The sequence below is a fragment of the Colossoma macropomum genome, unplaced genomic scaffold (genome assembly GCF_904425465.1).
Source record: "Colossoma macropomum unplaced genomic scaffold, Colossoma_macropomum, whole genome shotgun sequence".
NCBI lineage: Eukaryota > Metazoa > Chordata > Actinopteri > Characiformes > Serrasalmidae > Colossoma > Colossoma macropomum.
This window is the reverse complement of record NW_023494809.1, coordinates 18121897-18136085: the sequence shown is the minus strand read 5'-3', so window position 1 is coordinate 18136085 and position 14189 is coordinate 18121897. Positions and strand designations below refer to the sequence as shown.

Below are 14189 nucleotides of genomic sequence, written 5' to 3'. Positions count from 1 at the left end.
TGCTCTGTGCTATGTGACAGTGGCCAAATGGTCAGCAGGGAGCTTCACTGAGTTAATGTCTTTTCATCCTTTTATGATTAATGGTGAAAAAGAGTTCATTTCTTCACATGCCGGCTGTTATTATGTCCTGGTGGCTTCCCAGCCTTCGCAATGACTCGCAAGTAAATAACACATGGCCATGATTTATCGATCACAACTGTCAAATCAGTGGCTGGAGTGGAAAAGTTAACCTGGACATCAAGTCCTTCAAGAGGAACACTCGTCGCTGATTGAGATTCTAAGAGCGCCTTGTAATTTGGCACTCATCAACCTATTGACCTGCCTGATGGGGCTGTGTTGTCCAAGCTGAATGAGTGGCAATCAGACGGCTACAATAGCCCAAGCACTTGATAAAGCATTCAATAAAGCTACAATAATCTCTGATTGCATTTTTATGAAGCCAAGCGTTCCTTCTTATTGTGTAAATGTGTATGTTGCTCACAAAAAATGACATGTTGCTAAAAAATCCACTGGGTGAACGTGCAGGACATGACGTAAGCCTGCTGTTAAAGGGCCTGTATCGTGAAAAAAAACTTTTTTTTTTTCATTAAAAGAGCTTGATGTAGTATGTAAATGCTGTAAACATTTGAGGGATATGTGTAAATAAGGCTCCAAAAACCTGCCTGTTTTAAACAGCATGTTTACATGTGAACACATTTACATATAACAGCCAACAGCATTTTAGTCCTGTCCATTCGCGCTGAAGTTATGAGTGTTGCAGCTTGGATTCGCTTTTTGAAAGAGCTTGATGCAGCATTCAAATGTTGTAAACTTTTGAGTGCAGTCCGTAAATGTACATTATGCAGCTAAAAAGCAGCCCACTTTAAATGAATTGTTTTCGTGATGTAACAAAAAAAAACATTTCCATGTTTTCCAGCCTACAGCAGTTGAGCCCTGCAAATCTCTGCTGAAGTAGGAGTGTTTCAGCTTGGACTGCTTTTTGAATGCACAGTACAAGTTAGCCAATTAGAACTGAGCTCATTTACATATATCAGTCTTAAAGGCGCAGTAACAGCCTTTTTCATTTTAATGGATGAATAGATGTTGGAAATGTTTCATCTAAAAATGAGTGATGGCTCTTTTTATGGTACTTGTTAGCTTGTTAAAGGAATGTGATATATTTGCATTTGCAAAATGCATTTAGTGAAGATAATATAATGTTGTACCCCTGTTTACCCTGTTATTCTTTGCATTATTATAATTTATTCTGCTTCTACTCCACATATCTCTTAAGCAGCGTCAAACTGGACCCAACCATACCTCTATGAGAGGAATCTGCAGAAATTGATGGAAGTTTATAGGTCTTATGCATTAAGCCACTGTAGGGCTTTTTTTTTTAAACAATGACATGAACATCTGGTCAAACTTCAGTATATACTACAAAGTATCAGTAATGAGAATGCAGTCACAGCTGCTGTATATAGTCCTGTACTTTAAAGGGGTATGGTAAATGAGTGCAGTGGAAATTGATTTTTCAGAGATTTCCTCATTTAAGAATCTCTCTGGCCAAAATCTCCTCAAGTCTTCCAAACATCTGCCTGGATCAGTGTATCTAGACATGGAATTATACATATTCATACAGTGTAAACACAGATCAGTCAAATAAGCAGAACAATTTTTTTTATTTTACCTTTCAAGGCAGATGCAAAAATGTTTTTTTTCTGCTTTTTATTCAGCTCATCTCCCTTATTAATGATATTTCTCAATGCTGTTTTTGTATTTGATATGTAAGGAACAAAGCGGTACAGTTCTATTTTGCTTCACAAGCTGCCATTTTGAATAAGAAAATACTAAATAGGAATGCATCACACATCAGTTACAGTTTGTTATTCGAATGAAACAAATCCATAATAAGCGTTTCCATTGCAATGTGAATTGAGTTTTGAATGTGTCACTTAGAAACTGTTGCAGAGCATCCAACAATAAAGGCAGCGGCTTCTTTTATACAGCAATAGGAAACTCAAGAGCACACAGATTTCCACATGCTGATCCATTTCACTGACCAACGTGGACATGCACGCTCACCAACTATTCTGAGAGCAGATTTAATCAGTTAAAAGGGACAAAGAATAGATCAGCAGCAAGACACTTGGTTAGATAGGGTTAATCAGTTAAGGCTATCTACAGTACAGTATATCCATTGGCCAGTGAACCTCTTTATGAGCAAAATACAAGTAGGGGTTTCCCCAGTTTTTTTGCCTTCTGATCCCATTGGAATTTCATTAATATTAGATATCAGCTGATACCAAGCTTTTCGTAAGTTTTCATAAATAATGTAGCCACACACTTTAGGTCTAGTCTGCTAGTTAATATTACAACAAATTTTCTTTTTAGTGTGTGTATAATGTATCATTCTGGACTGGCATGTTTCATTTTTTACTGCTGCAGTAAAATCATATCACTTTTGATATAACAGTGTGTATAACAGTACACAACAGTCTGAACTGCTATGTAGTAGCCTGCTCTTTTTTTCCCTTTTTGAAAGCACTTTTAAACACTAGTTTTAACCCAGAAGTGGTTTTGTATCTAATCAGTTGTGGCTTGTGAGCGAAAAAGTCACAGGAGTGCATTGTCTACATCATTTAATGTTGCATGTGATAAACAGGCAAAAAATAGACGTGGTAGTTGTGTTCTTACATTTTATACTCGGCAAACACAGTCAAAAAAACAGGACTGCAGAAATAATATTTTTCATTTTCCACTGTAAAAGTGCTAGTTAAAAGAGCTTGATGTAGTATGTAAATGCTGTACACATTTGTGGGCAGTCCATATGTGTAATTAAGGCACCAAAACCAGCCTCTTTTAAACAGCCTGTTTTTTTTGTGTGTGTCACAAAAAACACATTTACATATATCAGCCTACAGCAGTTTAGCCCTGTTGAGTCACGCTGAAGTTACTTCTGAACACTTTTCACTTTTAAAGTGGAAAATGAAAAATCTAATTACTGCAGTCCTGGTGTTTTGACTGTTTGAAATGGAGAATGAAAGGCAAGAGCCCAACTATCACGTCTATTTTCTGCTCTTTATCGCATGCAACATTAAACCATGTACACAATGCAGTCCTGTGACATTTTCATTAAGATGTTTAATCCCCCAGGGATCGCCTCTGATCCCAATCCACTGGATCTGGATCAGGACATCACTACTTACAAAGAGTTTCTACTTTAGTGGATAAAAATCGTTGGTTAACCATGACCATAACAACATGACTGTCAAAATTCGATCAAAATGTGAGGAAAAGCCCACCTCTAACATAATGCTAATTTGTGCTATAGTCCCTGTGAGATTCTAGTAGTTTGTTAGCACTAAGCTAATAACAGGTCACATGAAAGTTTTTCGACAGTTCCAGATTAAACACAGACATTTGAAGTTCTAACATTCCATGTTTTATGGCAAGCATATTAGCATATGTTTTGCCTTGTAGCAGTTTCACAGTGACACTTTTAGCAGAGTAGACCAGTATAGAGGTGCTGCCATTGATTTCCATTTCTAGCAACTGACTGATTAGGCTGCCGCTCGTATTTGCAGTCAGTGACATATGTAGAACTTCCATAAGACCTTGAGTGAAGTTTTTTCTTACAAAATTCGTCCGATTGCAAATTAAAACGTTCATCGATTGACTCCTTTGTCGCCTTATGCTGATGGCTAATCTAGCACATAAGGCCTTCATGTCAGCTTCTGAAGTCCTAACCAATGGAAGAGCTAGCTTGGCTGTTTCCAGGCCCTGGTCATCCCATGGGTTTTATGGGTGCGTGCCCAGGGGCCTGAGCCACTAAGGGACCCACACGGGCAATTATGAGATAATCTAAACAACTGTTTTGACTCACGGTGGGAACTTTACTAGCAGCACAGTGAAAAAATGAATTAATTTTATCCTTGTCATTGTGTTAAGGCCAATCATAATCCTGACACCCTGCACGTCTTTCCTAAACATCCTCTTCAGTTTTTTTTTCCAATCACTGCTTAACAACTACTCAGTACTCAGTCAAGCTTTCAGATTTTTAGAAGTGAGTTTTTTTTTTTTTAATATACTTTGAATTTGAAGCTCCAGATATTCAAAAGATGTGCCTGGGGGATCTGTAAAAGCGAGACCTGAAGCTTTGGCAGAGTACAGGGTGGCCATTTCAAGGCCAAATATAGAGTCAGCCATCCACGTTAAAGAAAAAAGTCATCCTTGTCATTAGTGATCTGTGAACTGAAAAAGAATGCTTTAGAATGCACTATGCTTTAGCTAGAATATTGATGGTTTGGGATGGTTTGGGAAGAAAGTTTGCTACTTTCATCCATCTTTATTATGTACATTTCAGCTGTCTGATTTTAATTTGTCATCTTCATCGAGGTACATGTTATGCTTGTCAAGAGTGGACACATGCTTTGAAGGGAAATGTTGCATTGGTTTTTGGGTTTGTGTTAACCTGCGCTCTCATTAATGTGTAAGTAATATTGCTTTTGCTTTGTCTTGATTGGAAGAAATATGCATTTCTAGAGGTGACATGCCCAACACTGCGGTTAGCATGCTGCCCTTGTGGTGCTGCATAGGCCTTGTGTAACTGCCATGATATTGTAAAAAAGCACTGAAAAGGTAGCCAGGTAGAGATCCATTATACGTATGTGCCCAAGGGCTGAAAGCTTGATGAACTGGGCCTGGCAGTGTCTACCTAGATATCACAAAGGACAACAATTCCTGATGGGACAGTTATCCATCGGGCATTTCAAGGATTTAACCTTTTTGTTTCCATCCAAAACTACCAAAACTAAAAATTACAGACATGTATTTTTTCAGTTCCTAGAAATAATTGGGCCTTCTCTGAATGCCTAGAAGGTACTGAGGGTCTTTCACTGGTGCAAATACACTTGAATATGGCTGGAATGAGAGAGTTCATCTTGTGTTCTTCATGTTTCAGGTTCAGGGCTGAATGATGGAGAGTGGCACGATGTCCGCTTCTTGGCCAAAGAGAACTTTGCCATGCTGACCATTGATGGTGATGAAGCTTCAGCTGTGAGAACCAACGCCCCCATCCAGATCACCACAGGAGGAACATACCACTTTGGAGGCAAGTGTTGGAATGCTGCGTTTTTCAATAAGAACGACGAGCAGAATGAAATTCAGTGTTAGTCTGCGCTGCTTTTTAACACGTAAGTGAAACTGCGTCGGATGTGATGAAGGTTTCTAGAGAAAAGTGTCCTCAGATCTTCTCACTGCTTCTCCCTGGCGTATTGGAAGCTGAATTTAATGCACAAAGGCCTGTCTTTTTTCACTTCCCTTCTACTTAAAGTCTTAGATGGACAGAGAGATGTGCGCTTTAAAGGCACTGGAAAACTTTTTTTTATCGCTCTAATGCATGCATTCAGATGACTCCATAAAGAAGAACCCTGCACATCAGAAAAGTTTAATGTACTTTCATGTCTTATTTAATTTCCTCTGAAAATTAAAGAGAATATGGTCTGCCGAAGCCAGGAGTAGACTACTTTCCCAGATATGTGGGAGAGTTTGAGATGCAGTGGCTCAGATGATAGACTCTTCAGAGTCAGTCATGGGCCATTAATTTGTAAACAAATGCTGGATGTCAAATGCAGGTGATATGCTTGCTGTTTGACAAGTTTCAAGTGAAGTCAAGTGTCAAGTGGCTTTTATTGTCATCTCTGAATGTAACTTGTAGACATTGAAATGAAATGTCGTTCTTCAGGCCCATGGTACAACACACACAGTGTAAAATGAATTTTATAAATTATACTAATTTTATTTAGTATATTCCTGTGTTAAGCACATTAGATGAACAAAGGTAAGTGCCAACCCTTGCATTTTGGTCCCATGATTAGGTTTGTCTAGTACAGTTACTCCAGCAACAGATGGGTTACAGTCTTTTGTAATTGTACAACTATACAGTGGATCTGTAAGGTATGCGGACCTCCAAAGTGGCCAATTAGTGGAAATACAAGGTCAGGGTTTCTAATAAAGTGGCCAGTTAGCGGAAGTACAAGGTTGGTGTTTCGAATAAAGTGGCCAGTGAGTGAATGAAGAAGGTAGGTGTTTCTAAAAAAGTGGCTAGTCAGTGGAAGTACAAGCTTGGTGTTTTTTAATAAAGTGGCCTGTGAGTGAATGCAGAAGATCAGTGTTTCTAATAAAGTGGCCACTGATGGACCAGTGCCCAGCTTTCTCCAGCCATCTGTTCATTCAGGCATACTGAAAGTGGTCAAACATGAGAAGGTGGGCAAGGAGGCAAATACGTAGAGTTAAAATGGCAGTCCATCTCCAAATGGACTGCAATGTCTCGCTATCCATGGAGCTGCCAGTTAATGTTGAAGGATGGCATGGCTGATAGCTTTATCAGCCTCACTCATCTTCACAAAGGCTTCGATGAGGACGGAGCTGCAGCCTGAGCCCAGCAGGCCCTGACAGTACATTTACACACGATGGCCCGCAAAACGAGATCAGAAAGTCTCTCCACTGCCTTGCACACTCCTGATGGATCGCCCGAGCCTGGCCGTAATTATCAATCAATGATCCTCCATCCATCGCTGTTATTTCCAGCCAAGGGCTGATGCGTCTCCGCTTTCTAATTTGTTTACGACTGATTTCTCCAGCGCGGTAAGAGCCTCCATTGTGCAAGGAGAGCAGGGCCTGTGAACTCAAGAGCTGTTCCATTTGCCCCACCAGGGACTTTTTAGCTGTAATCAAATAATTTATATTCTGGTCTTTTTAGATGGCCTTGTAAATGTAGAGTTGCCTGTTCTCTAAAAAGTAGACAGTTGTTAGACTCGATGTCTATGAGAGTTAATCTCATTAACCCAAGCCATTTTGCTAGCAACATAACTAATTGCATAGTTGCTTATGAATTCTATTTACATTTGATTTACATTGTTAAAGTTTGCATTTATGATGTGTTCTATGAATCTTTTTTTCGTTTTTTTTTTTCTTGTTTTTTATTGTATTTTTTCCATCTGAGGTCCACTTATGTTGGTTTGTCTAAAAAAAAAGACATTCATTTTTACATGACCTCCAGCCTCTCCTTCTCCATTAGAATTAAACTGTTTTTTTTGTTACTGTGCCTTAAAAGGGGAACTCCACAGATAAAATTTATTTACCATTTAATTTACTGCCCAAAACCTCCAATGAATCTATGTTTCTGAGTTTTTATATGTAATGTAATAATGGCAAAATAGTGGTAAACATGGAAAAAAATAAACTACTTTGCCTTAGAGTGCCCTGTGTGAACCCCTCAAATATCAGCATATCAAAAAAAGAAGTTTCAAGCGAACAGATTATCACAAAGCTATTGTAAATTAATGTCACAGTCTTCAGGCAGTGTATCATCACCATTTAATGTAATAATTTTCTGTAGGGAGCATTTAGAGGCATTCAGATGTCTGGTTCCTATCACCACTTGTCTACAATATTTCAGGTCAATGCGCGGTGAATGACGTTTACATCTTAACCATTTAATTGTGCAGAAATTTAGGAAAAATCAATGTAATTCTCTTTCAAGATGAACATCTGTTCGGATTGGTCATCCTGTATAGTGCCTCATTAAAAAAGCTGTCGGCGCTGAAACACTCCTTATAACTTCAGCGTGAATGGGCGGGGCTAAACTGCTGTAGGTTGAATATGCAGATATATGTAAATGACATTACAGAAACCAAAATTACAGCTTACTTTCCATGTCTAGACAGTATGAGCTGGGGAGTGAATGATATGTTTTGAAGCAATGCTTACATGCTAAACTCTTCCATTTCAGAAATGTAAAGAAAATGTGATTTTCCATGATCAGCATCTAAATGCAGATTATTTTGCTCTGTACTCATATTGTCACAGTGTGCCTTATGGTGGAGGCTAAAATGCATGGCCAGGTGTTAGCCCCAGTGCTGCGCTAGCATGGCCAAGCAGCGTAATTGGGCCTGTTGATGCTAAGAGGCTAATTCAGAGGCACGGGCCAGAGCACATCAGATTTAATTGGATATAATCATCAAATCCAAGGCACTGCCCAATCAGTGCCATGGCGACAGCAAGGTCAGCCGCACAAATCACTGGGCCAGATTGAGTTGCCCGTGGCAGCTAATGAAAAGTGTTTCATTACAGCTGTAGCTCATACATTGCTGTTTCTCTTTCATCCAGCTCATCACATCCATTTCAGCTCCGCTTCCGTTCAGCACACCATGCTAGTTTTCGTCTAACTCCTCTCTCTGGACAGCAGATCAAATATGCATGATTTGTTCAGCTAATTTCATGACATTTTGACTGTTTAAATGGTAGTATGATAATAGCAGGGCCATTTCTTGCCAGGAGCAGTATAAGCAGCTGCTTAGGGCCCCCAGGTGCCCAACAAGTATAGCTTTATTTTTTCTTTTATTTATTTACAGTACTGTGAAAAACTCTGGCGCCACCCTCCATTTATTCAATTTTCATTCAAAACTGCTATTAAATACAAGTTATTCTTTTTATTAGAGGTATTTCTGAGGAGATTAGATGTAAGATAATCCACTTGCATAAGGAAGGAGAAAGTCAAAGGGAAATAAATGAAAAAAACAGGAGTTTCTAAAACTCAAGTTCAAAAAATGATTAAAAGCTACAGAGATAATGGGTCTCCTAACAAGCATCTGCAAGACCTGGTAGACCACCAAAACTGCCCCCTTCAGATAAGCAGCACTTAACGCTTTCATCTTTGAGAGAATGGAGAAAATCAAGCTCCACTCTTACTTCAGATCTGAAAAAAATCCACAGCCATCCTTCCACTGTGAGAAGACAACACAACACTGAGTCTAAAAGGAATTTGTAGCTGTCAAGAAGCCTTTACAGAGAAAACAAAATCAAACAGATAACCTGCTGGTGTTCTCAGAACAATGGACTGACCACCCCGGAGTCCAGATCTCAACATCTGAATGTGTTTTGGGATTACTTGGATGATGAGAAGCAGAAAATGCCAAAACAATTTCTAAGACTGAGGTGCAGAAAAATATTCCTTCAGATTTCTTTGAAAAACAGAGAGCAAGAATGAAAGCTGTAATAAAGTGGTCACACTAATTAATGAAAAGTTCTATTAAATATAGTTGTTGAGGCTTTGTGTAATTTTCCTGTGCTTTTTTTCTGGTGCTGAAACCTGCAGAACTGTTCTGGCTAGAAATTAAATAAATGGAGAGTGTTATCTGAGTTTTACACAATACTGTAGTTAATTAATATTAATATTAATGATTGAAAGTATTAATACCTTTTCATTCTTGAAGAGGGAGGGGCCCAAGGGCCTCCAAATGTTCAGAAATGGAACTGACTAATAAGGCCTTTTGCAGTTGCTGGACCAGGTTTTGCTTATTTTTAGTTGTTATTTATTTATTTTATTTATTTACTGAATACTGGGAGGATTTGGCTTGGACTGGATTATATCTACAATATTTTCCATATTTTGCCAGTTTCAGCAAAGTTTTTTTATCACCCATATTCAGATTTTCATGAGAAAGGATACAAATTGCATATTTTAATACTCTGCGGATATAGCGAAGCGTACCGTCTTTGTCTGTTTTGGGCCGGACATTATTCTTATCAGTGTGGAGATGATTACCCCACCAAGTGAGAACATCAACATGTGTTAGAGGAAGATAAAGTGCTATCTGCAGCTCTTGTTTGTACCTGATTTTAATTCTCATTACTGTCAGATTGACTTGGAGCAGATTGTGTTTTGCTGTAAAACTCCTGACATTTCTCTGCCTGATTTAGGTCACGGTGAGTGATATGTGGCTTTATTGCTGGACGCTACACAAGGACATATATCACACAACGGAGGGACAGTGAAACCTAAAACACTTGATCAGGACACTGTCATGCTAAATACTATCCTTATCTACAAACCACCGACACAATTGAGCATGAAAGTTAAATGTGATCTTAATTATAAATAAAAAACACAATTATAAATAAAGAACACAAAATCTTTCACTTTCTGAAAACTATGATGCCCTGTGTTAAGCTTGCTTCATGACCTGAATATACACTGAATGGCCAAAGGTTTGTGGACACTTCTCCTAATTGTTGAGTTCAGGTGTTCAGCCAGATCCATTGCTAACAGGTGTATAAAAACATACATAGCTACTCAATCTAGACAAAATCTAGACTAAAATAGACAAAGGTCATACTGAAGAACTCTGACTTTAAACTTGGCACCCTCCTAGATTGCCACCCTTGCCACAAGTGAGTTTGTAAAAAATCTGTCCTGCTAGATCTGCCCCGGACAACAATAAGTGCTATTATTGTGAAATAAAAGAGTCTAGAAGCAACAACAGCTCAGCAACGAAGCAGTAGACCATGCAAACTCCCAGAGCGGGGCCGCCGAGTACTGAAGCGTGTAGCATGTGAAAATGCCTATCCTCTGTTGCATCAGTCACCACAGTGTCCCAAACTGCCTCTGGAAGCAACATCAGCACAAGAACTACCAGACTGGAGCTTCATGACATGGACTTCCATGGTCTAGCACCTGCACACAAGCCCAAGATCACTATGCGCAAGGCCAAGTGTCGTCTGGAGTGGTCTGTCTGCTGCTTCTTTAGCATACAGTTGATTACCGAAGTCAATCATTTCAATGCATTTCTCTGATGGATTGTAAAACTATACAATAAATTTTGATTTGAATTGAAAATCTTATATTTTCTGCTTCTAAATATGATCTTAAATCATCGAACACCAAACCCATAATACAACATACACCAATCAGGCATAATATTATGACCACCTCCTTGTTTCTACTCTCTGTATGTTGTCCATTTTATCAGCTCTCCTTACTATATAGGTGCACTTTGTAGTTCTACAATTACAGACTGTAGTCCATCTGTTTCTCTGCATACTTTGTTAGCCCCCTTTTACCCTGGTCTTCAGTGGTCAGGACCCCCATGGACCCTCACAGAGCAGGTATTATTTGGGTGGTGGATCATTCTCAGCGCTGCAGTAACACTGATGTGGTGGTGGTGTGTTAGTGTGTGTTGCGCTGGTATGAGTGGATCAGATACAGCGGTGCTGCTGGAGTTTTTAAACACCTCAGTGTCACTGCTGGACTGAGAACAGCCCACCAACCAAAAATATCCAGCCAACAGCGTCCTAACCCGTTATTGTACTATGTTGCCTCAGGTTAACAAGCCCATTTTCCTCACTTTCCAGAGGCATAATAGATAATGTAGCAATGAATGGAGGAGTTTGAATACAGCAATAAAAGCCATGCGCTGACAATGGGGTATTCCATGTTCTTGTTGGAATAAGCCTTTATGAATGTTTATGCAGGTCTATGTTAGCTGTCATGAAAGGCTTATATAGGTGTCGTGTAGCTTTGTAAATGCTGTCATTGCAAATGCTCTCAGTCATGTGTTACTAAAAATATTTGGTGTTCCCAGCACTGAAAATGGATTCTTGTTGCGTTTGTCAGTCATTTCATACCAACATCTATTACATGAAAATTACGGTTGCCCTCATACCAATACCGTATCAGTATCTGCAGCAATACTGCCACTTAATTAATGCAATAACGGTATCAGCAATAGGGATACCAGTACATATGACCACTATCATGAAACAATTTCTGATGCTCATGCGTCCTGCTGAGTAATGCATGCACACCAGTATATGCAAATTTACACTGCATCGGTGTGGGTTCATGGCAAAATCTGTAATACCAGTATTTCATGTGAAAGCAATAGTAGTGGTTGATATATTAGTTGGAATTTTTCCTAAGGTATTAGTTTCACCAATATGCCACATATAAGCCAGTTAAGACATACAAACAGTGTAAAACACTGTAACAGGAGCCCCTGAGTCAGGATTCTTTCAGTAATCCCTCATCTCCCGCTGTGTAGTCAGTTACAGTCTGAGTTAATGTTAGTCCAGGTTGTTATCAAGGGAGCAAACATTAGAGGGACATATGAAAGGAACTGCCTGTTTCTTGGGGTAATGGTTTAGTCTTTAGCATAGGAGCCCTCTAGCCAGGCTAGTGTGTCCAGTATCACCGCCTGAGGTGAAAGGGGACAAATAGATGGTCTACATTCTGTTATTATAGAACCATGGTGCACCTACACTATATGTCCAAAAGTTTGTGGACATCTCTTCTTGTTAGTGAGTTCAGATGCATTAAGGTGCACCCACTGCTGACACAGGAGTTTAAATGCACACAGAATTAAATTCACTTGTATAATCTCCATAGAAAAGCATTGACAATAGAACAGGTCACTCTTTAGCAGCTGTACATGAGCCTAAGGTCAACATGCCCAATGTCAAACTTGAGCTAGAGGGGTATGAAGCCCCCCGGCATTGAGCTGTAGAGCAGAGAAACTGTGTTCCCTGGAGTGATGGAGCTCCATTCGGAACCTTTGGGATGAGTTGGAGTGATCCAGAACTGATCATCTAACATCAGTACCAGACCTCACTAATGCTCTTATGACTGAATTCAATCAAATCCTTACAGCAATTTCCAAACATCTAGTGCAAAGCTTTCCCAGAATAGTAGAGATTGTTACTGCATTAAAGTGGGTCAAACTCCTTTGTAATACTCTTGATTTTGAAAAAACGTATAAGCAGGCGTCCACAAACTTTTGTCCATATAGTGTATATGGTAAGTGGAGCTGATAAAATGAACAGTGAGTGTGAATACAAAGTGGGTGTGCTTAATGAAGTGGCTGGTCAATATGTATATCATTGCTGTCAGGAAAAAAAAAATATCCAAAATGGAAATAATACCGAAGAAGGAAGCATTTGTATTGGTCCATTCATCCTGTAATTTTGACACAATGTAATGGGCAGCTGGTATTTACAAACTGTCAAAAAGGAGAAACACCAAGAGTGGAGATATGTAATATTTAATTTATTTGGAATTGTTTAAACATCAGGATTTATATGCTAGTTAAGTTAGAGTTAGTGTCAGTACTTGGTGTCAGCCGGTACTTAAAGATCAGGTATCAGTATGAAAAGGGAAGAAGTGGGATCTGTGCATCCCTAATAAAAATACATTATAAAATTACAGTTGGTGTGCGTACATGTTCATAGTTGCCTGTCAGTTGAAGTACCTGACAAACACCAGCTGTCAGTGTTAGTAGAGTGAACTTCAGTCCACTACTTGTGTAATGTGTGTAATTTTATAAAAACTAGTATATTGTTTATGTACTGTACTTAAGATCGTAAACACTCAGTGCCATAAAACAACACTGTGCTAAACATTTCTGAAGTTATGTTCTCTTCGTACACACCCCTTTAATGTTAGGTTGAGTTGCCGCCACCATCTGTCTCATGGGTTACTTAAGTGAGGTAGTTCCATGAGATGGAAGCAAGAGCAACCTTTATCAGGACATTTTCAAAAATCATAGCCTGAACATGTAGGGATGAGGAAAAGGACAGACAGAGTAACAGGAGAATAATCAACATTCAAAATCCATACAACAGTCAACAAAGGTCAAAATGCCAGAACATGCCAGAGACAAAGATACAAGGTGACTAGCAAAATAGAGTAACAGAGTCAGAACAGCTTGAAATTGCACCAAATACATGCAAGACATGCAGGAATGAGACACTAATACACATACTAATTAGCTAATAAAAACACATAACCCTGAGGCAGGGTTCAGATGTATGTGTGGAGTCGGTTTATTAAAAACATTCCATTGTAATCAAGCATACGCAGGTCCACAGCAGTGAACAGGTTCGTCTGTACACATATACTGCAATCAAGTCTATACTCAGATATTCCCAAAATACAGGAATAAAAAGAAGCATAAAAATAGTGTGTAAAGGCTAATAAAAGCATTGCAACCAAAACACAATGACTATGTATACATAAGTAAACCAAACTAAACACAGGTGTAATCAGTAGAGCAAAATTTGACATAAATGTGATGAAGCCACAGCAGTTCTGGAGCAGGCTAGCACTCGGTAGAGCCAGTATGTGGTGGAGCTTAAGGCATAGTAAGAATAGGGCAAAGCCGAAGCAGAAGAACAGGCAGAACCGTAATAGGATGGAAATATGAAGGGCCATAGCCATAATGGGGTGGAACCATAAAAGGGTGGAACCATAACAGGCTGAAATCATAAATGAAACCATAACGGGGCAAAGCCGTAACAAGGCATGGCCATAATGGGGTGGAGACGTAATGAGGCGGAGTTGTAATGGGGCAGAACCACAACGAAGCAGAGCC

The 14189-nt window shown here is 39.3% G+C and overlaps 1 protein-coding gene across 1 annotated transcript in view; it reads left to right on the top strand.

Moving 5' to 3' along the window:
* Positions 1-14189, top strand: part of cntnap2a (contactin associated protein 2a) — a 373698-nt gene that overhangs the window by 93177 nt on the left and 266332 nt on the right. The window contains exon 9 of the mRNA XM_036557926.1: positions 4943-5092. Coding sequence (XP_036413819.1) covers positions 4943-5092 — 150 coding nt within the window. The remainder of the gene's footprint in view (positions 1-4942; positions 5093-14189) is intronic.